This window comes from Polyodon spathula, chromosome 10, assembly GCF_017654505.1.
Source record: "Polyodon spathula isolate WHYD16114869_AA chromosome 10, ASM1765450v1, whole genome shotgun sequence".
In the NCBI taxonomy this organism is placed as follows: Eukaryota; Metazoa; Chordata; class Actinopteri; order Acipenseriformes; family Polyodontidae; genus Polyodon; species Polyodon spathula.
Genome location: NC_054543.1, coordinates 875,572 through 901,304, shown reverse-complemented (window position 1 = coordinate 901,304; position 25,733 = coordinate 875,572). Strand labels below are relative to the sequence as shown.

At 39.9% G+C, this 25,733-nt stretch overlaps 1 protein-coding gene across 2 annotated transcripts in view; it reads left to right on the top strand.

The window, feature by feature from the left end:
* atrnl1a (attractin-like 1a) overlaps nucleotides 1-25,733 on the top strand; it is a 163,324-nt gene that overhangs the window by 23,567 nt on the left and 114,024 nt on the right. For both annotated transcript variants that reach the window (XM_041260693.1, XM_041260692.1), the window contains exons 4-15: nucleotides 452-580; nucleotides 1,890-2,098; nucleotides 4,327-4,501; nucleotides 5,223-5,310; nucleotides 9,166-9,421; nucleotides 10,525-10,708; nucleotides 12,543-12,697; nucleotides 17,534-17,618; nucleotides 18,214-18,425; nucleotides 20,826-20,944; nucleotides 21,492-21,624; nucleotides 24,045-24,226. In XM_041260693.1, coding sequence (XP_041116627.1) covers nucleotides 452-580; nucleotides 1,890-2,098; nucleotides 4,327-4,501; nucleotides 5,223-5,310; nucleotides 9,166-9,421; nucleotides 10,525-10,708; nucleotides 12,543-12,697; nucleotides 17,534-17,618; nucleotides 18,214-18,425; nucleotides 20,826-20,944; nucleotides 21,492-21,624; nucleotides 24,045-24,226 — 1,927 coding nt within the window. The remainder of the gene's footprint in view (nucleotides 1-451; nucleotides 581-1,889; nucleotides 2,099-4,326; nucleotides 4,502-5,222; nucleotides 5,311-9,165; nucleotides 9,422-10,524; nucleotides 10,709-12,542; nucleotides 12,698-17,533; nucleotides 17,619-18,213; nucleotides 18,426-20,825; nucleotides 20,945-21,491; nucleotides 21,625-24,044; nucleotides 24,227-25,733) is intronic.

Sequence of the window (25,733 nt, the reverse complement as noted above, 5' to 3'; positions counted from 1 at the left end):
AATGCATTCAAATCTGTGTTTTGTTCTTGTTATATTTCATAATGTATCCTCATTGTGTCACTTTGAAGAAGCTGCTACTAAAGGCAGCATGAAATCTGTGTATGTCCCAAGCTGCAGACGGTAGCAGATACTTAAAAATACTGACCTATATGGTGCTATAGATTGTGGTACACCACAACAGCACTACAACTTCGTGTTACCCAACATAGGCACAGTGTAGAGGTCTGTAGAAATACAGGGAGCATGTAGCAGACCTTTCAGTGATGAGCTACTGCATAATCCCAAAGGAACAGGGCACCTTGTGAATGTATAGCTAACATACCCCAGGTCTTCTGAAGTGTGATGAATTCAGACCCATGTGTGGATCGTGGTGCAGTAGGGGTTGTTTAGAACCAGTATAAGTCAGTAACAACACAGTGCTGTTTTATTAAACGTATGTTTCTCCCTGCAGTGGTCTTATAGTCCCAGAGGTGCGAGGGAACGAGACTGTACCGGAGGTAGTTACCACTTCTGGATATGCTTTGCTACACTTTTTTAGTGACGCTGCTTACAATTTAACTGGATTCCACATTTTTTACTCGTGAGTATTTGGCGTCAGCTTGGTTTCATTTTGGGATGCTCCTGTTTAGAAATGACAGGAATTGCTTTTCTGGAGATATCGCTAGAAGCTCATGTGTTCCAGTAGCTTACCTGGACACTGTATTGCATGCTTTATGACATTTCTACTGCTCACAACCTTGCCTAGTAACCATTCCAGAGATGCAGTTACAGTTCTCCTTTAATAAGTGGGTTCATTCAAGTTGTGGGAGAATAGTTGCTTTGTAAAGAATTCGTAATGCTGTTTGAACCAGCATACAGGGCAGAACATCCAACCACTTATCACCAACTCCTTCCCTTTCCTGAGCATGGGTTTATACTTTCACACATGTGTGCGTGCGTGCGTGTGTGCTGCTGACAGGAACTGGTATCACAGTGACACTGGTCAATGTCATGTGTGTACGGGTGAGACTGGTTTTAAAATAACTTTTAAAACTCTTTAATGCTGATAAATGTGTAACATTGTGGGGGGTGAATATAATGATCTGATGACATGCAGAAAGTGTTGGTCGTGTTGCTTTGGTATACGTTTTATATCTTGGAGTTCCCCAGTTGGTCATGCATGGCTTTGTGTAGATCAAACAACTGTTCTTTAACATCTTTATTTTAAAATTAGGAAATTAAAAAAAAAAAAAAAAAATAAAAAAAAAATCTCTATATAGTTTGTATATAGTATTGCTTTCCCAGTATTTGCTATTTTGTTAAACATGTTAACTTGGTGGTTATATTTACTAGTAAGTATACATATATATTTCATATATATATATATATATATATATATATATATATATATATATATATATATATATATGTACACATATATATATATGTATGTATGTATGTATGTATGTATATGTATGTGTGTATATGTATGTGTATGTATGTATGTATGTTTGTATGTGTGTATGTATGTATGTATGTATGTATGTATGTATGTATGTTTGTATGTGTATATGTATATATATGTATATATGTATGTATGTATGTATGTGTTTATGTATATATATGTATATATGTATGTGTATGTATGTGTATATGTATATATATGTATATATGTATGTATGTATGTTGTGGACCGCTTTATCCGATCACACTGAACACTTGTCAAGTTGATATTTGGCTGTGTGATGATTTGCCTGCATTGAGAACCACATGAAATGACCAGTCTCGCTCTTCCAGTGTCGTGGACAGCGTTTGTTTTCCAGCTGGTTTTATTCATCCAGTGCTTTTGATTACAAGTGAGACCAGCAATAGAGGCTCTTATTTCATTTTAAATTGTCTTTGATTTGCAGAATGAATTCCTGCCCCAACAATTGTTCAGGCCATGGGAAGTGTACGACAGGTAACTCGATTGCCAGCAGGGTGTACTGTGAATGTGACAAATACTGGAAAGGGGAGGCATGTGACATTCCCTATTGCAAAAACAACTGTGGCAGCCCTGACCACGGATATTGTGACCTGACAGGGGAGAAGCTGTGTGTTTGCAATGACAGCTGGCAAGGTAGGTTCCAAATCAAAGCATGTGGCAAAAGTAATGCAGACATTTCAACGCCATGTGCTTGAAACCCTTCATATATCTGGAGACGTAACTCTTTGAAGTTGGATTAGTCTTTTGTGTTCATAGTAGCTCCTGAGCGTGATTTTAAAGTTAATGGTGTGTGTGTAGGGTGCCTTACTGTAAAAGACGTCTTTTTTTTTTTTTTTTTTTTTTTTTTTAATGGTTCGAGCTGCTCAGCTATCCTTTGCAGTACTATAAGCGGGACATCCTTCCTGCAATAAGAGACACCTTGTACCCTACATACCAGCTTTTATACAAAAAGTTTTCATTCTGTTATTAGAGGGTTTTTAATAACACATTAAAGAACAAACATGCTGGTGTAATGAAATCATGTAACCAGTGTGAATCAATTTGTTCATTTAAATGCATAAATAAATAAACCTTAATGCCAGATATCTGTGAACCCGGGTAAACATTCTGCACCGATGAGCAGGAAAGTGAACGCTGAGGGATAGGGTTGCGAGGATTAGTTTACTTCGCAGATTGACATCAGGGCAGCTGGTGGTGTAGGATATCCTGCACAGGGTGGCATCAGAAGAGGAAGAGCGGAAATATTCAGTGCCAGGGACTAAAGCCACATAGTGTAGACTCTAAAGCTGAGGGAACACAAAGCCACTTTGTGGCTTGGAACTTCTTCAGGAGACTGGGTTTTGGGCCACTGCATGGCACACCATGCAGGACTTGGCTCAAACTAGTTCTCCCGGTCTCCTGGAACCAGGTTTCAAGCCAATGTTTATGAAAAAGTGGCTTTGGGTTCCCTCAGCTTTACAGTGGAACCCCAGGACTTTGCACTGGAACTGCAGTATATACTCATTTTAATATGGAAAGTAAGGCGTTTTATCTGAAATGTAGACCAACTGAGGATTGTAATGTGGGAGCCTGCTTGTGTTATTGTGTTGTAGTGATTAGTGAAAAAGTGGTTCCATTTTCACAGTACCCAGCACTGTTATTTGTATATAAATTGCCATTAGGCCCTGCAGACTTTATTATATACAATACGAATCCTATTCTGCATGTCAGATCGGAAAGCACTCTTTGCTGTAGGTGACTAGAGACCTCTAGTGGTCCTCTTGAAATACGGAATTCCATTAGTAGACATTTATACACTGTATCCACACTGCCTTAATTAGACATGGGCAACTCTTCTCCGAGGGCCATTCTGCACCAGGTTTGACAGGAGTAATGAAGTGGTTCACAGCTTTAGGACCTCGAAGGAGGTTTAATTGGTGCAATTAAACAGTTGACATAGTTGGGTCATGGAGTGGCTCATCTCTGACCAGCTGCAAATAACCAGATGGTTTCCATTTGCTTCATTCCGCCACAGTTTTCACATTAATTAGGAAGTGTGAATAGGGTATGATATGCAGGCTTTATATGCACTTGAAATACATGAAACTGGAATGATACAATGATTTATAAATATGAATGGCATTCTCTGGAAAATGGGTTACAGCAAGTATAATCAATGACAAGACTGATATCTACACATGGTCAGTGGAGTGGTTACAGTTATATCAGTACATACAGAATCTGAAGAACAGTCAGTGCATTGTTTTAGTAAAGTCTCATCCACAAGTTTATCCACAACATTGCAAGTGAGTTACCTCCCTGTCCATTTCTAGGTTATGTTCATGAACATTATTATTAAAGTAGCCAGTAATTTCAACACTGAAAGTAATTGCTTCCTCTTACAGCCTGATTCATGCACCGATGCCTCTTGATTGAAGTTTATTCAAAGAGAACCAAATCATAGAATTCCACTAAAGACCTGCGTGACCCAATGAGTTTTCAGTGAGAATTTCTTACCTGCACAAAGAACCAGTGAGCATTGTACTGTTGCAATGCACTTAATGGAAAAGTATTAACGACTAAGTTTCAATTATTTCATTTAATCACATGCTAGGAATATGGTTTATTTAAATGCCGGTTTCACAGAGAGTAATCTGGAACTACCTAATAATACCTTTTAAAGGTAAGGTAGTCCAACTGTTGTGCTAATTGAGATCAGTGAAACCAGCTGTCTGTATTTTTAACACAAGGCTTTTAGAAGTGCAGGGAATATATTCTGTTCAGCTCTACAATAAGGGAAACCTTGCTTTCTAAAACCTAGTAAAAATAAATAAATAACATGAATGTTAATTTTGTTTAACTTTGCCTCTTTTAAAACTCAGGTCCAGATTGCTCTCTATCAGTCCCTTCTACAGAATCATACTGGGTGCTGCCAAATGTGAAACCGTTCAGCCCGTCCGTCAGCCGTACTTCCCATAAGACTGTTATGCACGGGAAATTCATGTGGGTGATTGGAGGCTACACGTTCAACTACAGCTCCTTCCAAATGGTTTTAAAGTAAGTGCTTTCTCATGCCAGACCCTGCAGCATAGCTAAGAGATCCTTTTGATTCTCTTGCCAGACCCTGCAGCATAGCCAAGAGATCCTTGTGCTTCTCATGCCAGACCCTGCAGCATTGCTAAGAGATCCTTGTGCTTCTCATGCCAGACCCTGCAGCATTGCTAAGAGATCCTTGTGCTTCTCATGCCAGACCCTGCAGCATTGCTAAGAGAGCCTTGTGCTTCTCATGCCAGACCCTGCAGCATAGCCGAGATCCTTGTGCTTCTCATGCCAGACCCTGCAGCATTGCTAAGAGATCATTGTGCTTCTCATGCCAGACCCTACAGCATTGCTAAGAGATCCTGTGCTTCTCATGCCAGACCCTGCAGCATTGCCAGGAGAGCCTTGTGCTTCTCATGCCAGACCACTGCAGCATTGCTAAGAGATCCTTGCTGGAGCAGGTGCCTTCTTGCATTTCTAAAGAAAAGAAAGCTATTTGATTAGTCTGGTCTGTTTCCAAAGTTGGGCATCTGTCTTAACTTTCTCATGCTTTGCAGTTAATGATGCCACAGTAGGTAGCCTGGGATCACATCAGGTTTGGCTTCAAGAAATGATTCAAATTCTGCAACATGCTTAATGCCAAAAATTGTCATTTTTAATGCATTGAATTTTCCCAAATTATATAATCTTAGGATGTATTGTAAGTATAACCTTCACTAATATTCTGTTTCTATTGCAGTTACAATGTTGAGAGCAGTATATGGAATGTTGTACCAATTAACAGTGGCCCTCTCCAGAGGTATGGGCACTCTCTCGCTTTGTATCAGGTAAGAGGCTAGCATTGACCAGTTATACCAACACAGTGAGACCTCACACAGGGAGTGTTTTCGTACAACCTGAGCTTGTAGTTCTTCCGATGGTGAATTTAACCCTGACACTTTTTGAATATGTTTTGAATACTCTTCAAAGAAGCTCACTAAGGTTGCTTTTTGATGCTTTGAAATAAAAAAAAAAAAAGCATGCTGTTGCGTTTTTCATGTGGTTTTTAAGATATGTTTTTATTGGCTAAAACATACTGAAACGTTTTCTACTGGTAACTAGTCAACAGTAGATGTTACCACAGTTGTGTGAGTTTTATTGCACTTTTCATATTCAAATAAGATAAGAGAATACTCTTAGGGGCACAAATGGTAAAGACACGACCATGTGATGTGTAGAGGGAGATCTACAGTCAGGGGGGTGCAGGCTGGAACAGTTTGAGTGTTGGAAGAGGGAGCGCCACATTGGCCCTGTGCTGCCTAGTGGGGGAGGTCAAACCTTCAGATTGCTTCACCTCGCTGCGATACATCGCCCCCTGCTGGTCAGGGCCCTGTCTTGCTGACCTCCTCTGCAGTGTGACTGGAGGAGGCTTGCTCGGCGGGAACGCTTGGCAGTGTGACTGGAGCACGCTCGCTCACCAGGGAGGCTCGGAAGTGTAGTTGGAGGAGGCTCTCTCTCCGGGAATGCTCGGCAGTGTGATTGGAGGAGGTTCTCTCTCTGGGGAGGCTTGGCAGTGTGATTGGAGGAGGCTCGCTCGTGAATGTGGAATGTACAAAACTTTCCACATTCAGCTGTTGCTTCAAAACCTTTCCTTCAGCATAACATGACCCTGATGATTTGCTGTGTGGACGACTAAAGTCATGAAGACAAGAGCCTTTAATCCAAGCCAGCATGCAGGGGAGACATTCCAATGCTTATGTATCATAGTGGATTTTTTTTAAGCCACATGATGGCACTGTTGAACTTAGATTTAATAGTATCATTTATCAACTAAATGAGCTGTTTTTTACTCCGATTTTATGTCTTCTCTTTACAACAGCCTGGCTGTGCTGCAGTGCTAATTTTGAACACACACTGTTCCGGACACTGTTCTTCTTTTCATAATACCCTGCTGAAATGGTATTTAAATTATAACACAGGGTACAGAACAAGTGATCTCTGTCAAAATCAAACCATACTAATATATGGGCACCAGATGGCACTGTAGGAGTTGACTGATAAAATAGATATAGGGACATACCCAGGGCAGTGAAGGGTTAAAATCTGGACAGGCTGCTGGCAAAATGGGTAGAGGCAGAGGAATCTTTTTTTTTGTTATTAGCCGTTATTTTTAACATACGAGTGCCTAACTAGTCAAGGAATAATCATTGCTTACTTTTCATGCTGTTTATTTTCTTTTGATGTGCCAAAGATCGTACCAGTGAAACAGAGTGCCTGTGTATTAGCAAGACACAGAAAACCACAACACAGGCATGACCCAGTTATTGGGAGCTGACAGGGAGAATTATTATTTATTATTTATTTCCTTTTGAATTGCCTTTCCGCATAAAAATAGATGGCTGTAAATACGTAGCTTGGTAATAAATGAATGTGTCCATTCTGACGTAGGTATTTCAGTCTGGTGGAGGTGTTGGTTCCTTTAGCTACATCTGGTACATAGTCAAATACTTCATTTAATCCAAAAGACAGTATCCTTTGCTATTAATTTTTTTGCCAGGTTTTGAAGTTGCAGGATCTGTGAATAATTTTTATTATTTTTTTAAACATGATTACACTGAAAACTATATTGCTGCGTTGTGTACAACACACGGCACAACAGTGGTATTTTGTTTTTAAAATAGGCAGATTACTGTTTTATAATTGTTTTTTTTTTGCTGTACAACATCATATACAATAAGCATGGTTTAATAAAAAAAACATAATAGATTTGTTTACACAAGTGTTAGTGAATAGTATTATGGCAATTCTGTGCTCCAATTAAAGGTATTTAATGAGTTTAAAGAGTGACGGGGCTAATTGTAAGTCATTGTAAATGCAGTGTAACGGGCACCCTTACTTCCGAAACACAGATGGAAGCATTAGAGCAACGTTTGGAAGTGTATTAAGCTTTTAATCCAGGTACTTCTATCACATGAAGGATACAAACACATTGTCAGCATGTTTGTTGTTCATTCCTGAGATGTCTTTAAATACAATTCATGCAAATCATGATGTGTACCTTCCTGCACAGAAATCAAACTGAAAACCGGAGCATTGAAATGATCGCATTACTTCCCTTCATCATTGTGCTAACACTGGCTCCATTTTAGCAGAGTGAGGTTTGTATCTTGTGAAGTTTTCTTGTGCCCCTGTATATCTAAGTGACGAGGTGAAATCTGGTAACGAAGGATATTAGTTTAAAGAGTTGACAGGTATACTTCAGATTGATGCCAGGAGCCTTTAGTATTCTGTTAACTAACCCTGCACCTCACTCGGCCAATTTAAAAAGGATTGACAGACAAAAGCAAGAGGAAACCTTGAGGGTCATTCTGCCCAGGCCTGGCCAATGAATTGCACTGCATACTGTCCACACGGCAGCGAGGCTCATAGAGAAATGAGCAGTCATCTTTTCAGAGAACCATGACAGAGTAAAATGGCATTTAACCAAGTGCTGCTGGAGAATCCATGCTTTTTAATTTGCATACTTTGTACTGGAAGTCTAGCTCTTCACATTTATTGAGATGGCCCAGGTAAATCTGTTCCCCTTAAGATTTTAGTTTGCAGCGCCTGCTCTCTGTAAAGTTTTGTAGATTTGCCTTGTGTTTAACTTGTATAGAATCCTAGCTATATTACCATACTGTTAAAGAAATATTGTTTTGTATTTGTTTGTCTATGAAAAGCAGTGGAATGTCTTGCATATTTCATGTGTTGCTGTATTGATTTATTTTCCGTCTATTGAGGGAGGTGTATCCACGTGAACGCTGTTTAATTAGTTTCCAGTGTCTAGGCCATCCGAGGAGAAATGCAATATTGAGCTGAGGTTTTGGAACAGAAGTGCAATAAAATGATTTACAAAGTAGTGTTCGGTGTGTTCACTTGAGACCTGTAACATGGTGTACCTGTGGGATCAGGTGTGTTCACTTGAGACCTGTAACATGGTGTAACTGTGGGATCAGGTGTGTTCACTTGAGACCTGTAACATGGTGTAATCTGTGGGAGACCTGTAACATGGTGTAACTGTGGGATCAGGTGTGTTCACTTGAGACCTGTAACATGGTGTAACTGTGGGATCAGGTGTGTTCACTTGAGACCTGTAACATGGTGTAACTGTGGGATCAGGTGTGTTCACTTGAGACCTGTAACATGGTGTACCTGTGGGATCAGGTGTGTTCACTTGAGACCTGTAACATGGTGTAACTGTGGGATCAGGTGTGTTCACTTGAGACCTGTAGACCTGTAACATGTAACTGTGGGATCAGGTGTGTTCACTTGAGACCTGTAACATGGTGTAACTGTGGGATCAGGTGTGTTCACTTGAGACCTGTAACATGGTGTAACTGTGGGATCAGGTGTGTTCACTTGAGACCTGTAACATGGTGTACCTGTGGGATCAGGTGTGTTCACTTGAGACCTGTACATGGTGTAACTAACATGGTGTACCTGTGGGATCAGGTGTGTTCACTTGAGACCTGTAACATGGTGTAACTGTGGGATCAGGTGTGTTCACTTGAGACCTGTAACATGGTGTAACTGTGGGATCAGGTGTGTTCACTTGAGACCTGTAACATGGTGTACCTGTGGGATCAGCCCAGACCAAGATATTTTCATAATTTTTTTCTCTTTTCTGTTCCTAACGTTCCAGTATCTGCTTTATTTTCCTGCAGGGTGACATCTACATGTATGGAGGCAAAATGGAAACCAGTAATGGGAATGTCACAGATGAATTGTGGGTATTCAACATCCCCAGCCAGACCTGGTCTGCAAAGTCTCCCACGGTGCTGGTGCACGGCCAGCAATACGGCGTGGAGGGGCACTCTGCTCATATCATTGAGCTGGACAGTGGAGAGGTTATGATGATCCTCATTTTTGGGTATTCGGCTGTATATGGCTACATCAGCAATGTGCAGGAGTACAATTTAAGTAAGTGGATCTAATACCTCTGTCATTTGTAGGTAATACAGTTAGTAGGTCTTTAATTTTTATGCTGATCTGATTTAACGAAGAACAGCATTTCCTAATAGCTTGTTCTTAACAGACAACTGGTTTTGAGTTTACAAATTTCAACGATGACAATTGCAATGTTGACAGTGGAGTGCAATATGCTAAACCAGTTTGTGTAATTTCTGAAATCTCCACTAGATGGGGGTAGGGGTTGATGGTGGTGGAGGTAGTTTGCATACCATAGCGGATTGTCAGCTTGTGACAGGGATGGCTAAGTGGTGACGTCAGACCAGAAGCAGGAACTGACACACACACACACACACACACACGTACAAGCAGGCAGGTATGTGGGTGCAAACGCACTGCAGCATTATTTTTATTTTCCAACAAAAATAAAATAAATATTTAAACACAAAAACACTGTTCACAGAGAGAAAATAAAAGTTTAAACAAAAATAAGTCACAAACACAAAACTGCCGTCACAAAATAAATAATACAAAACGTTCTAAAATAAACAAAAACAAAACATTTCTTTTTAAAATAATAAGCACTATACATTTTAACCATTTCATATGTCCAGTGCTTTTCTACCGCCCTGCTACACAGCTACATGCAGATTATTTGACTTTCTAGTTGTAGGCTGTGGGTAACTTTGCTAGGAGCACCTGTGTAGTAGTAGGCACTTTGCTAAGCCGGTCACACAAGCCTGTTTTGTGCTTCATTTATTAAAGGTATTACTGTATGTGGCTGTGGCTGATAAATGCAGTCCAGGACAGCCAAGCAGCATTGGCTTTGAATCAGGCTGAGCGCTTCAGTGCCCCTTTGCTATTAATCATGTACTTAGCTATAGTACAGCCAGACTGGAAAGTCACAGATACATTTCAGCTTTTCAATATATACAGTGCAAAGGGTTTGGAAGTGAAGATGGACTTCTTTCCACATGTTGTTGTTTTTGTAATACTGATAGTTTCAGTAAACGCCTTCTGTGTGACTGTACTGTCTGTTTGTGCGACTGTCTGTTTGTGTGACTGTACTGTGTTTTTTTTTTTCTCTCTTGCTTCATGTTAATTTTTTTTCATAGGGACTAACACATGGTTAGTGCCAGAGACTAAAGGAGCCATTGTCCAAGGTGGTTATGGCCACAGCAGTGTTTATGATAGAATGACAAAATGTGTTTACGTGCACGGAGGATACAAAGCTCTCCCAGCAAATAAGTACGGCTTGGTGGACGATCTCTATAGATACGAAGTTCGAACCCGGACATGGTAAGTCACTGCATTATAACTAGAAGGAAAATCTTGAGCTGAGGGAACACGAAGCCACTTTGTGGCTTGGAATTTGGTTTCAGGAGACAAGGTTTCAGCCTCATACTAGGTCTCCTGGAACCAGGTTTCAAGCCACTGTTCTTGAAAGTGTGACTGTGTGTTTCCTCAGCTTCATATCGGTTTGTGAGGGAGTTTTCCGGTAATCTGTATCATTACTGGAATGGAGCACACAGTATTTTAGGATGTGAAAATCAAACATACAAAGAAACGGACGTTGTATTTTGAAAGGCCTCTGAGACAGACATTTAACATTCACAAGGTGTCTGCAGCAGGGTTCTCTCACTTTAGACTTCTGCTGTAGGAACATGTGAACAGTCTTGGTGCTTCGCAAATGTGACACCAAGATGATCATATTACACCAATTGCTACAGTGCCGTACATCCATTTTGAAGTGGTACACTGGCCCCCTTTTAAGCATTTGACAAGTAGTGATTTACCCTGACTTGCACTTTTTATTCCCCCTCTCCCAAACAAAAATCGCAAGTGTTTTGTGGCCTGTGAGGCGCTCTCAATGCAGAGTAGCAGCGGTTTGTCTTCAGGGTATCGTGGCTCTATCTGTTTACACTGTCCTGTCAACGGCAAAGCAGCAGCAGCTGAGCAATGGGACTCGAGCCAAACATTTTCATTCAGTAAATCGTTTTGCTAATGGTGTACAGATTTAAAAATGTCCTGTTGTGTTTGCGATGTGACCTTTTGCTTTTCGAGTTCAGTTGAAGTCTTTATTTATGTCAGGGGTCTCCAGCCCTAATCCTGGAGGATTACAGGGTCTTCTGATTCTCGTTTCAACAGAGCTCTCAGTTAATTGCATGTATTGTTTGTTTAATTAGTCAAGATTAACATGTGTTCCAGACAGGACTCTCCAGGACCAGGATTGGAGACCCCTGTACTATACACTGCTTTTAAATATGTGCAGGATTTCAGATACACACAGTGTTGCAAATGTTACATTTTGTTTGAATAAAATCTAAAAAACAAGTATATGCAATATGAATGAATAAATCTAGTTTTTTTTTTTTAAATCACCATTTTGTATCTTAATAAAATCTTAAGGAGGGAGATTTAGGACTTGCGTACGGCTTTTATCACTTGTGTATTAATTCAAGTTGTAAGCTGTTGACTGTATTCCACTGTAAGGTCATGCTGTGTGACTGAAACACTGTCCACTGTGTATTTTGTGTGACCTCTTTGTTTGCACTTGCTGTTGTAATCTGATGTTTAAAATCAGACCAACCCCCTTGTAAAATTGTAATCAATACGTAAGAACTTAGTTTGTTCTGGAGACCACCTGATTGCATGGGCATTTTGCATTTGCATGTCTCTTTTTTGAAAAGGTAAAATGTTTTTAAGTTTATTTTTGAAGTGAGTGTAAGCATTTTGCTATAGAGGCAGGGGGTTAGGCTTGTTGAGCTAAACTCTTCAGAGAATGTAAAGCTGCAGTAAAGTCTACAGCACTGCACAATGGAAGTTTCCCTTGGGGTTTTGCAAGTTTCGTTTCAAATGAAATGGTAGAAAAAACGACTGACATTTATTTTTTTCTGCAGATATGTTTGCATTTTCAAAGACAAAAATAAACGCTTTGAGAAATATTCCCAAAAGGTGCTAGTGAGCACTCTCAGAAAAAAAATAATAATTAGAAACTGTTGAAAGATCAACTTGCCCTTTTGAAAGCCTCACCAATCCCCCCCCCAATAAAAAATAAATAAAAAAATGTTGAACTGTTGAAAAGGAAAGTCATGAAGGCATTTACTTCACAAAAGTCTCCTTTTTCTTGCAGGACAATCTTGAAGGAAAGTGGGCTGGCGCGGTACCTCCATTCGGCTGTCATCGTCAGTGGTGTTGTGCTTGTCTTTGGAGGAAACACACATAATGATACAGCTCTGAGCAACGGGGCGAAGTGCTTTTCATCTGATTTCATAGCGTACGACATTGGTATGTATTTCCAAATATTGTTCTTCTACAAAACTCTACACAAGTGCTACAGTGACTGCTGTGTCTTTAATAAAATACAATCCCTCCTTTCTAATTCCAAAAAACAGGCTTATAAATAAACAGTGTTTGAAAGAGTAGTAAAATAAACTTGGGTAGGTTCTTGTACGTTGTAAATACATGTTCTTTAAGACCTATCTCTGATTGCAATTACAGCGTCTGGTTGCTTTGCTCCTGGGTGCCTTTCTTCAGTGTTGTGTGATTGTGTTTGAATGAGCTGCAGCATGCGTGCTTATTGCTTTGGAATATTTAAAGTCTTGAACGACACTGCCTGTTGACCACATGACCTTGAAATACCACTCTACAAAAACATTTACAACAAGATCGGGTTTCAATCAAAGTAACATCCAAATGGCACACTGAGGCACGGCCAGGGCTCCTAATCAAGCCAGCTAAAAATACAAGCCTGCTAATAGAAAGATGAAACATGAGTACTGAGACTATTGGCCATTTAACCCAAGAGATACCATCACTACAACTACGGGGCCAGTGCTGGAAAGCAGACCTACATTAACTGGGAAAACTAAATGCATGGGAAGCCTTTACTGGAGCAAGCGAACAGTAAAACAGTGCTTCCTACCTTCTGTTTACTCAGCTTTAACTTCTGCCCTCTTGTTCTTCTCTCCGAGCTAAATTTGAAGTAGTGTCTTGACTGTTTATGATTTTAAAGAGTTCAGTCCCTTCTTTCCATTCTTTTTACTAGGCTGAAGAGATTTCATTATTTGAACCTGTCCTCATTTTCATGTCATTAAGTCCTGGGATCTGCCTAGTTGCCCTCCTGTTATATTATTTACAGTGGACTACATTTAAAACTAAAAACAGATTACAGATCTTTTTTTTTTTTAATTTACTCATCTTCAGAAACGTTATACATGTTTATCATCTTTATAAAGCTCTTTTAGTGCAGAGATGGTTAAAAGACATTGTAGCCGTAGGTGCTGATTCCTCCACAATGCCATGCACATGCACTCTCATTATGAAGCTGAACCCTTAGCAATGTCTCTTCATTTATGGCTACGGACCACATTTATCTCGATTATTACAATAAAGGTCCATGCTAGATTGTAGCTGCAGCATTATGTATCTCTTTTTCCATGGAGATGATATTTCATGCAGAACCCAAATAAGCAGGAATTTGACCTCTACAAATGACCCCAGGGGAGAAGTCTGTCCCGTGCTTGTAACTCAATCTGATAATTTTATTTTTTTGGTGGAGAAATACAAGCTGCATCTAGAGTCTGCTTTTAATGAGACAGAAAGCAAAGATTAAAATAAATGTAATAATTTTTTTTTTTTTTTTTTTAAAATACAGCACATTCTCTTATTACTGATTGTAATGTCCTGAGAGGAAATTAAACATGAGCTTAGCTGTGATATTAGCTTTTTAAAAAAAAGTGATATTCCTGTACAATAGGTAGACGTGGCTCTGTAGGGAATGGACTTGCTTCTACACAGAAAGGTCACTTATCTGATAGAGGAGTCCTCATTATAACTGGGAAATTATTTCTTACTGTTATAAGCTCACACCCCCAAAATACAAAACGACTTCAACACGGATCTCTTATTTATTCTGGAATTGCAGAGATAAATCGGCTAGGAAGGAAATAACGAGGTAACAGAATATGGGGGCCTTTTTTGAAGACATTGACACACATCAGTCATTGTGTAGATCAAGTACACAGACCCCCTGTGGATTATTTCTCTGTTTTAAACCCACTCGTATGATCTTGGGCTGTAGCAAGAAGAATGTTGCTAGACCACAATGTAGATGTTTCCCAGTGCAAAGTTGCTTCTACCTGTATATATTATTAGCATAAACCCACTGGGAGGCTACATCTCAATCTCGGAAAGTACTGTGACTTTTTTATCGTTTAGGGATTGGACAGTTCAATTGTATTGCATTAGCCAGGCCAGAACCACTGTTGCCATTTACACAGGACGATGCGAAATAGAAAAAGTGCCGTGGTGTCTTTAACTGTCCAGAAAGTAGACCCTAGACTGATGTCTTGTTTTTAAAGAACTCTGCCTCCATTCTGCTATGCTGGTTGAATATTTTATTCCCAAGCACGCTTTGCTTGAAGAAGGGACAGAAGTGACACACAACTGGAATGAATTTTCCAGGTTTGGGATATTAAGTGAATTCATAGTCCAGACACCAGGACTGTCATTTTAGATAATTTACATGTACCTCGGTGTCACTTTGGATTGCTAATCTTTCATGACAGACATGCCATTGGTTCAGTGCAATGCACTTTGATGTTTCCTGTTGTGATACGGAATAGGATTTTTCACTTTTCAACTTCTCTTATCCTTTTAAGACCATGAAGACTTTAAACCTGCTGCCTTTCGCTTTACAAATTGGTTCTGAAGCACATTGATTTGAGATTTGGCATTGGTCTAAATCAGAGCCCTGGTTGTTTTGTGCTTACGCTGCATGCTGAGTAGTGCCTTCAACATCTGTGATTACAAACACATTGCGGAGTTGCTCTCCAGCAGAGCGTTTACAGCTGCACTGGATTCACATTTTATGATTGTTCAAGCACTTAAGTTGTAAATGTGTTTCTCTAGCCTGGGCCATGGCAGCAATTAGCTGTTTATTACTCAATCACGGCTATAGTAGGACTCAGAGGTCTGTACTGTAAACACTGTGCGCACACTAATTACCCCATGCATTTAGCGTGCAGTGCATTGTTTGCAGTTTATTTTGGTATTGATATTCATATTCCAGCAAAACACTTTCTCTGTTTGTTTTGTGCCCTCTTTGTTCCTGATAAGAGTTTTGTTGCTAGCTGTTTTACAGGGACTTGTTGGCTTGCCGCTCTGTGTGAAGCCTTCATGTTTTGTTGGTACTTTTTCCAAGTGTAATGAAGCTCTCCTAAAGGGACTCTGATAATAAGGGCTGCTTTTCCCAAGAGCCCAGCATTCCCACATACAGGAAGGGGGCTGTCTGCAGTTGTTTCTGTAGAAGTACTGATACAGTAATACGAGCCACAAAAAGGAAGCTATACTCCATGCAAAAAACAAAACATTTGAGTTTACGGAAAGCTGATTTTATTAGCAGCAGCTACAAATCAGTTTTCACTGTGCGTCTACCCAAGACTACAGATTGCCTCTGCAGTTTTTTTAAATAAAAAAATAAAAAATAAAAACTTCAGTGGAATTCTTCAATAGACCCATGGTGTGGAACTCAATGAGCCATATATTGCTCAAATACCATCAACTGGACAGCCCTGATTCATAGATATTGCCATCCCTCCAGCATGCTTTCAGAATTGCCTTTTACATTTAACCCAATTATTATGCAGCTTTGGGAGCTGGTTTGTGCCCATATCTATGCATATCAATTAAATTATTAATAAAAACAAAGTAAACTGAGTTATGTCAAGATGTGCGCACCACACTGGATAAACGGGTAGACTGTGATATGCTGTGATAATGGCAGGTATAAAGGGTTGGTGGAATGGTTGAGTTCTGCTGATTTATCTGCAGCAGTCGAACCGTGTGCCATTTTGAAACATTATTGAGAAGGTGTGAAAAGATAAGGGAATTGGTAACTTGAATTTGTGTGCTGTGCTGAAAGGACCTGCCAGTGTGACAAACAACATTAGCAACGCAGGCCTCGCCTTGCCAGGACTGTGTGGGCCTTATCTCAGGAGCAGCTATTGTCAGCTTTGTTTAATAGGCAATCACCTTTGTAGAAAATGGAAAATGAAATCTGTTTTAAATGGTATGAATTTGAAGAAATTATTTCATTTTGATGATACATCTTTATGTATGGTTGGTTTAAAAGGGTGGTGGTTGTAATGCTTTTATTTATTTTTTTCTCAGCTTCAGAATCTTAGAATCATCTATGAACTATTTTGGTTTTGTTGCATACAGTGACTACTAATGGATTGTAAATTTATATAGTACATCGAAGCATTAAAGCAGTTTAACAAAGTATGGTTCCTGGGAGTTTTTAGTCAGATTTGTAAAACAAAAAAAAGCAATTGTTTTTCTTGTGACCTGTTTCCATATAAAAATGATACAGGTGGGTTCTCTAGCTATGTAAAAGACAGGTGCACAAGCACCTGAATAGATGCAATTCTATATAATGTATATAATATATATTATTACCAAACCAGTGGTATAGACAAAGAAAGCTGGTCTAGAACTGTGAAGTTGTTTACATTACACAAAATGTAAATGGGGATCGTCCTGGCTGTATTCCTGCAGTCTTTACTGGCTTCCCTTTTCAGCTTTGTGTCAGGGCTGGGAGTCCTGCTACCCTTTTATAGCTGCCTAGCCGATAGTAAGAAACAGTCCTTACCAGCTAACTAGCTTGATAGCCAGGTTGCATTTGCATGTGGCGGCTGCCCTGATCAATCTTCAATTGAAGGCTTTCAGTGCAGCCAGTGCATTTGTTTCTTTCAGTGACTACTCTGACCTTGTACAGAATATTAAAACGGAGGTCAGTATTTACTGTGTTCTGCACACCCCGCCACGGGTACAGTACTTAACTGGAGTGGAACAGAAAAGAATTGTGCGTTAGACAAAGGAAGAACAGAAAGCTGGAAGAATAATAAAAATGGGACGTCTGTAAAAGACAGCAGGCAAATTCAAGGAGAACACTTGGAGAGAAGGTGACCATGGCTCTGTACATGGCTTCTTTCCCCAAATTACTTCTGCAAGCATGACAAGTCTCACAAAGCACTGCAAAAACAAACAACACTACATGCATTTTTAAGAGCAATTTCTGTTGTCTTGCAAAAGTTGTAATACTGTATTTTGCCCTCACAGCCTGTGATGAATGGAAAATGTTGCCAAAACCCAATTTGCACAGAGACTTCAACCGCTTTGGGCATTCTGCGGTTATCAGTAATGGGTAAGTCTGGGGATTTCTTTTTCTCTTCTGCTGACTGACATCGTGATTTACATTTGAAGTGCACCTCTGTAAAGACCGTAGGGCCAACATACCTACATTTTACTTACGACATCGCTGTCCATATGCATTACAGCCAAATTAACAGCGACCGTGGTAGAGATTACTCACGGTTTTTGGTATTTTCAAATTTGTCCCTTGAATTTCTGTATTGACTAATTAGCAATGTCTTCTGCGATTCCCTATTGGAGTATCACACTTCAGCTGCTCCATATCAAAAGAAAATCACTCTGTCTGGACGGTATTGTTTGATTTCCCAGTTGACCACCTTTTTTTTTTTTTTTTTTTTTTTTTTTTTTTTTTTAAGCCAAACAACTTTTCATGTGGCACCATAGAAATGACAGAACTGATGAAAAATACTGAATCGCTTAGTTTGTGTATTTCAAAAGGATTAGTGGAGTGGGAAATGTCGACTGTATACAATTAAAAACATGAACACCTCTTTAAATGATGGCAGGGCTTGTATTGTTTTTGTTTCCATGTTCTGCTCTCCTGTGTCAGGGCACTTTGATGCTAACGACCCTCCTGTCCACTGCAGATCCATGTATGTGTTTGGAGGTTTCTCCAGTGTGCTCTTGAATGACGTCCTGGTTTACAAGCTGCCCAACTGTGAGGCTTTCAGAGCAGAGAAGCCGTGCCTCGACGCGGGCTCAGGAATCCGCTGTCTTTGGGATGGAGAGCGCTGTGTGTCCTGGGATCCCCGTCACACCAATGGCACTTTCCCACGCATTCAGTGCCCGCAAAAGAAAAGTATGTTTTAAACCAGCCATGTGTTAACAGTCACGTGCACCATTGCAATCACAAGTGACTAAACTTATTGTAGTGTTGCAAGACTGATCTTTATGCCTGTAAAGATGTCCATGCTCAACCCACATATCCCTGGTACTCCCATGAGTGGTGGGCCAGTGTCTTCTCTGTGTTGGTGATTTTTGATGTGTTGACCTATACTGTAAACGAGACATGTCATCTTAGATGTGTATCCTAGACAGATCATTTAATAGTAAAACAAAATATTTACCCCTTGCAGTTAAAGAGCTTACAGATTTAGCATGTGTTTGTTCTAAAATATGTTGCCTTGCATTACCCAACTTAAAACCCTTGAAGAACTGAGATTAGGCATTGTTAATACTTGTACACATTGTCTGTTCATTAATACAGCGTGTTCAGTTACAGAGGCGGATAAAAGCAGTCATTTGTTGACATCATTAATAATTGTGCAGATTGTCTACTCTTACATGTTTTGATTGTTGGGTCATATTAACTAACTGTATAAAAACGACGCTTGGGACATTTTGGGCATAAATATTAAGAATTAGATTTACTATGGGATAAAACGATCTGGGAGACATTTTTGTTAGTCTAGGATATTTTTTTGTGAATACTTAATCTAGCATGTATATATAAAAAAAAAAAAATTGTGACTAGACCCATGCTATACATTTTATCACTTGACTTTTTCATTTCTAATACATTTTTCTGTATAGACTTTTTGGTCTGCACTAACCTTCATACAACCACCAGTATTCTAGAAAGTTCAGCTTCAGAGAGACCCCCTTAGCACATTTTAAACATGAAACACATAGCATTTGTTACAGTCCCCATAGATTCAGTAAAATCTTTACAGTTAAGACATGCCTGTGAGGTAGTCCCATTAACTTGTACAGAATACACATTCACAGAAAGGACCGCTCCTATGCTGGTAAGTGTAGCTTCCTTTAGGAGATGACCACTTCTGTGCTTGCACAGTTCTGTCGGTCTCCTGTCATGTGTAGTGCAGGTTTTCTGTGTTTAGCTGACAGTACAGTGCCTCTTTCAGCAAGGTCTTGCACGCTGATTAAGGTTTCAGTGTTTTTAAAACAATTTTAAACTGCACGGAAGAAATTGTTTTGTATACCTCCTTGCTTAAAGTATAACAAAAAAGAATCTGACTTGTCATGTACAAACAGCTGTCAAATGATACTGTGGGAAGGGGACTGCTGGTTTTGCAAGTATTTATTTGATTCAGTTTAATTAAATTAGACTTCGTTTGGGACACTTTTTGGTTTGCTGGTAAGAATTACAAAACTACAAAAACCTGCGGCGTTATCAATAATAATAATAATAATAAAATTATTGCGGTTAATTTATGTTTAAGCATATCGGATATATATATATATATATATATATATATATATATTCTACTATATATCATATATCTATATATATATATATATTTTTTTTTTTTTTTATATATATATATTCTCTCTGTGCCTTTAGGAGCTAATGTGTCCCAGTTAAAATTTTAATCCATTGCTTTTTTCTTCAAAAAGTGGGCTGACCTCCTCCCTGCAGGATATAGAACTGCTTGCTGTGAGATTTCATGGCTACTGCCAAAAACTGCAGGCTTGCATACAAACAATAGGGACTGTTGTGTAAAAACTGGTCTCTGAAGAGAAGCGATTGTGGCAGGAAGTGGTTTACACCATGAATCTGAATTTAGAGGAGTTAATTAAGTATAAGAAAATCTGCAGGGGAACACGAAGTCCCTTTAACTGTATGTAATGCTTGACTTTGATGTTTGTTCATTAGAGGAGCGAGGGAAGAAATATATTTAAACCACTGAATATTTTATAAGCCTTTTGTGTATTTTTAAAAGGAAAAAACATCTTTAAAATGAAGATCCTGTTTGCTTGAGATGTAGAAAATGGGAATTGATTTTAAAAGAAACAGGATTAAGTTATGCACAATTGTATCAGAAAAGGGTTAGGTTTGGAGTTAGGGTACATTGTAACTATGCAGAATAACATTGTAATTATGTGTAAGTACACATGCATTTGCCAAGTAACTAGTGTGTAAATACATAGTAGTTAGAGACCCTGCATGCGAAGTGTTACCCTGATATCCTAATAACCCTGTATTGATATTTACAGTTTTTAATAATGCCCTATAGTGCAGTATGTGTGCATGCATGAATACCCTCTGTTATCCAAATTTCTTTCGGGAAATAAAAAAAGCATTTTGGCATCAATATTGAGCGGAAGGTGGGGGTTGTTTTTATGTGAAATATAAATTGATAACATGCCATATGCTGTCTTCTTGAGGTGCATTATGTCTGATAGTGAACACAGTCTGTTTATTTGGTTACTTTATTTCTTCCTATGTTTGTTTAAGTGTCTGCGGATGACAGGTGTTACAGATACACTGACTGTGCCAGCTGTACGGCAAACACCAACGGCTGCCAGTGGTGTGAAGACAAAAAGTGCATTTCAGCATCCAGCAACTGCACTGTGGTGAGTATATAGGAGAGCTCTAGGTGTGCTGACAGCGGGCAGATGCATTATTCAACTGCTACCAGCACTTGGACCCTATCTGATCTGTCCTTTGCTGTCCTCAATTACTACCCTATCTTCTATTTACAATGTGCAGTGTCACGACCATGGTATCTGAGGGCAGTACAATTTTAGGCTAAGTGATCCAAGCGTGATCTTGAGGATATTTCATTTTGATTTGTCACCTACAGTCAATTCCATGGACAAGGTTTGTACAGCATCAGCTCTTTGCGTTTTAATTAATCCCATTGAAATTCATTCTGCTCACTGGTACACCTAACTGGAGCAATACGTTTTAAGATTTGAATTGCTCGCTGCTCAAGGCGCCTTAACATTTTGCCTGTTAACAAAACCGTTTTCCTACAATACTGCCATTGACACTAAGAAAACAAACATCCTGGCATTGATGAAAGAGTGCTATTCACCAGGGAGCATCTTTTATTAGAATACGTTTGATGAGGTGGGACTTGTGCATTCCTGACTGAACCTGCCGTTTTGTTTCTTCCAGTCTGTGAAGAATTATACAAAGTGCCATGTGAGAAACGAACAGATCTGCACGAAGCTGACCAGCTGCAAGAGTTGCTCTTTAAACCTGAACTGCCAGTGGGATCAGCGACAGCAGGAGTGCCATGCGCTGCCTGGTAGGAGTCTCTTTATTTGCATGTATTAATGTTGTTCGTTTTCACAAGACTCCACAAAATGCTGGAAGGGGTCTCGCAGTGGGTGCAGAGTGGCAGGCAGGTGATTGAGATTGGATTGGATTGAGATCATGGGATGTGGTGGCCATGAACAATGCTAAAAGTCTCCCTTGTGATCCTCAAACCATTTGCTCACAATGCTGGCACGGTGGATGGGTGCATTATCATCTGCTCACAATGCTGGCACGGTGGATGGGTGCATTATCATTTGCTCACAATGCTGGCACGGTGGATGGGTGCATTATCATCTGCTCACAATGCTGGCACGGTGGATGGGTGCATTATCATTTGCTCACAATGCTGGCACGGTGGATGGGTGCATTATCATCTGCTCACAATGCTGGCACGGTGGATGGGTGCATTATCATCTGCTCACAATGCTGGCACGGTGGGTGGGTGCATTATCATCTGCTCACAATGCTGGCACGGTGGATGGGTGCATTATCATCTGCTCACAATGCTGGCACGGTGGGTGGGTGCATTATCATCTGCTCACAGTGCTGGCATGGTGGGTGGGTGCATTATCATTTGCTCACAATGCTGGCACGGTGGATGGGTGCATTATCATTTGCTCACAATGCTGGCACGGTGGATGGGTGCATTATCATTTGCTCACAATGCTGGCACGGTGGATGGGTGCATTATCATTGCGAGCAGGTATTAACATAGCATTTATCCAGCCTTTCAGAGTAATCAAGGAGCCCAGACTATACCAGGAGAAATGCCAGTTCATATTATTTCTCTGAGGTTCTTGTATTTTCAATTGGTCTCACACTACAAGAAAACCGTTTGATGTTTGATGCATTATTTTATGTCTGTAACTTTACCCATGAGTATTGTTGTTTTTTTTATGTAAATAAAAAACAGGCTGACTCTGAGAAGTGTGATCTTTTGAAGCACCAAGAATAATAAGTTTTATACAAAAACTGTGTATTCAGAAAATGAACTGAAATTAGGTCGGTTATAATTTGTTCCTTTTAAAGTTTATGAATGTTGATCCTCAGTTGATAAAAAAAAAAAAAATAATAATAATAATTAAAAACAGTTACTGTGAAGTTCCTGTCGGAGCACAAACATATATTCCTGCTGTACAGTGGCACAGCTCCTAATGCACAACAGGTCGTGATTGTAGGTGACTTTGTGAATGTGAGTCCTGTCCCTTTACTCGAGCCTGTCTGCAGGATGAGGACTGAGAAGCATGTGATTTTTTCAGTTTATTCTAGTTATTCAGTGGTGCAGGCAACCTGGTGCCTGACCAGTATGGGTTTGTTGGACTCAGGGAAGGTTAAATAAACTATACGAGCACACTAGAGAACGCTGTGGCTCAAGCACAGCTGTATGGCAAGCAGGGATGGGAGGATGTGTTTCAACTCAACTGACTCAGTACACAGAGCAATAAGGAATTGATGAAGTGGCATGACCAGGACAAACCAGCACGGTCCTAACCCTGCAACTTCACGGCCTCTGCTGTACTTACTCTTCAACTGACTCGTGAATTTTTCGGTATTATTGTTATAAATGTTATAAGGAAGGCATTCTGCCATTCTAGAAAAGATCAAAGCTGGGAGGTTTTAATTTAGATGGATAGATGGTCTCCTCTATACAAATATACAAAATATTTTAAAGAGCAAGCCGTCTTGAAGTGGTTCCCCAAATAGGATACATTTACTACCGATGCTGAATGACTGGGTGGAGCATGTGTTCTCTATTTTACCCTCCAAAAAAGGATTCTCCTGAGTGATGACTGCCAAGACTGACACAGTACTCAATGTTGTGTTGTCCTTGGCTGTAGTTAGCTGCAAACTTTTATTTTATTTTTTTTTTTTTAAGCTAACTCTAAATGTGAGAAAATGTCATACCCAGTCATTTCTCATTGCTAATAAGTCGATTGACTTTAGGGTGCCACTGCACGTGTGAAATGTTGTGCTCATTTCAATCTTGTGGAAGTTTTTATAGACATGATTATCTATTTAAGGATAGCAAGATATTTAGGATGTAAAGGGGTCTGAGTGAGGAAAAAAGGGCAATACCCCCCCCTCCAGTCATTCAGCAAATCATTTGATGCTTCCAGACTTGTGGCCTGTAGTGTATACAATCACCCAAGAGACAGCATTTGATGCTTCCAGACTTGTGGCCTGTAGTGTATACAATCACCCAGGAGACAGCATTTGATGCTTCCAGACTTGTGGCCTGTAGTGTATACAATCACCCAGGAGACAGCATTTGACATCTAACAACTGAGTGGACGTGACGCTGCCCAGGCTTTTTAAAGGGCTCTGCAATTAGAATCCAGTGTTCTTTCTAAAGGGTAGGAGCGGATTAAACCCTGTGTCGTTACAGTATTGCTTTGTATCCTGTTGCAGCTCATCTCTGTGGAGAGGGCTGGAACCATGTTGGGGATGCCTGTCTGCGGATCAATGCCAGCCGGGACAGCTATGACAACGCCAAACTGTACTGCTATAATCTCAGCGGCAACCTCGCCTCCCTAACCACTTCCAAAGAGGTGGACTTTGTCCTTGATGAACTGCACAAGTACACTGTACAGGTAGATACAGATTTTTTTTTTTCCAATGCCCCCTTTTACCTCTCATGAGTCATGCCAAACTAACAGAGCTGCCCCCAAGTCACAAGAATACGCAGTAGACTTTTTTTTTTTTCAAGTTTTGCTTGCTCTGGGCTGGCCCCTGAGCATTTTCATGATTGTGATCAGTAATGTTGCCCCAGTCTACTTCTGGCTTTATTGTCCTGCTGGTGTTTGAATTGTGTTAAAGTGATCTAGCGCAGACTTGCACACATGAGAACCACCCCGGGCAAGTCTGGTGGCTAAAGATAGCCTCCACCTAGTGAAGTCTACCAGTAAACAAATAAACTGCACTGGTGCTTTTAAGCTTTTTCATTGTATTTTTTTGTATATATTTTTTAATAAAAGTGTGCTAATAGTATTGCTTGAAGACACGATGCCCTGCTGAGGGTATTGCTTGAAGGCTTGGTGCCCTTCTCTTTTTAAGCTAATACCACATTTAATTACACATGGATACATTCTAATTCGATTTACTGCAGAATAAACAAAAAGGCGTTTCAGATGGCTTGCATTAATAATCTTGAGACCCGAGTTTACTCTTTTTGTTTACATCTTCATTATAGTTCCCTAATCGCAGTATTGTTCACTGTATCACGTTTAGATATATCTCACTGTGTACAAAGACCTCACGACCAACACAACAGACTGTGCTTACCTACGTTGAGTTTTGGGAAAGACTTCATGCTTTCATTCATTAGTTGTTTTTATTTCTTTTATTTTTTTCAGTTTCACAGTATTGGTTATTTTGGACGATGTTTAGCCCTTTAAGGTACAGGGGACATATGTCTCACACAAATAAAATTATGCACATTTTCTTATTTTTGCAATGCGGTAGATGAGACCAGGTTTAAAATTTACTGAAAGGTTGAATCTGGTCATCCCTATTGGCAGTTTCCTCCTTGTGATACCCGAGTCACTCTCAAATGTATTTTAAGAAGATACCGTTTGAACACGTGCCCAGTTCCTTGTGTACCTTAAAGGGTTAAACATCTTACCAGATTCTGAACAGTGTTGTTTTGAGATTTGGGTTTAATGATAAATACATCGGAACTGATGTATAATTCCTGTTTTTTAAAGCAGAATGTACCTTGACCTGCTTATTTGTTTTGTTGCAAAGAGATTCTCTTCTGTTCCCATCTGTCTGTCTGCTTCTATGTAAATCACTCTGAATGCGCTATCATCTTCTCCACACGAGCTTAATGAAATGGTATCTGATTCCCCCCCCACCCCCACCCCTCTGTTGCCTGTCTTTGCAAGTGAAATTCTAATTGTGAGAGCTTCAGGGGTGTGATTACCTTTTTAAATGGGCCATCAGTGCAGCAGTGAGGGCTGTGGAGCTCAGAAACATGGACACTGCGATCTAAGGTGTTCCTTCCTGGCTTGACTGGCAAATGGTTTCAGGGGAAGACAGGAAAAAATATCTGTGGAAGTTTGATTTTTCAGTAACAGGCTTACTTTCATGTTTCTTCTT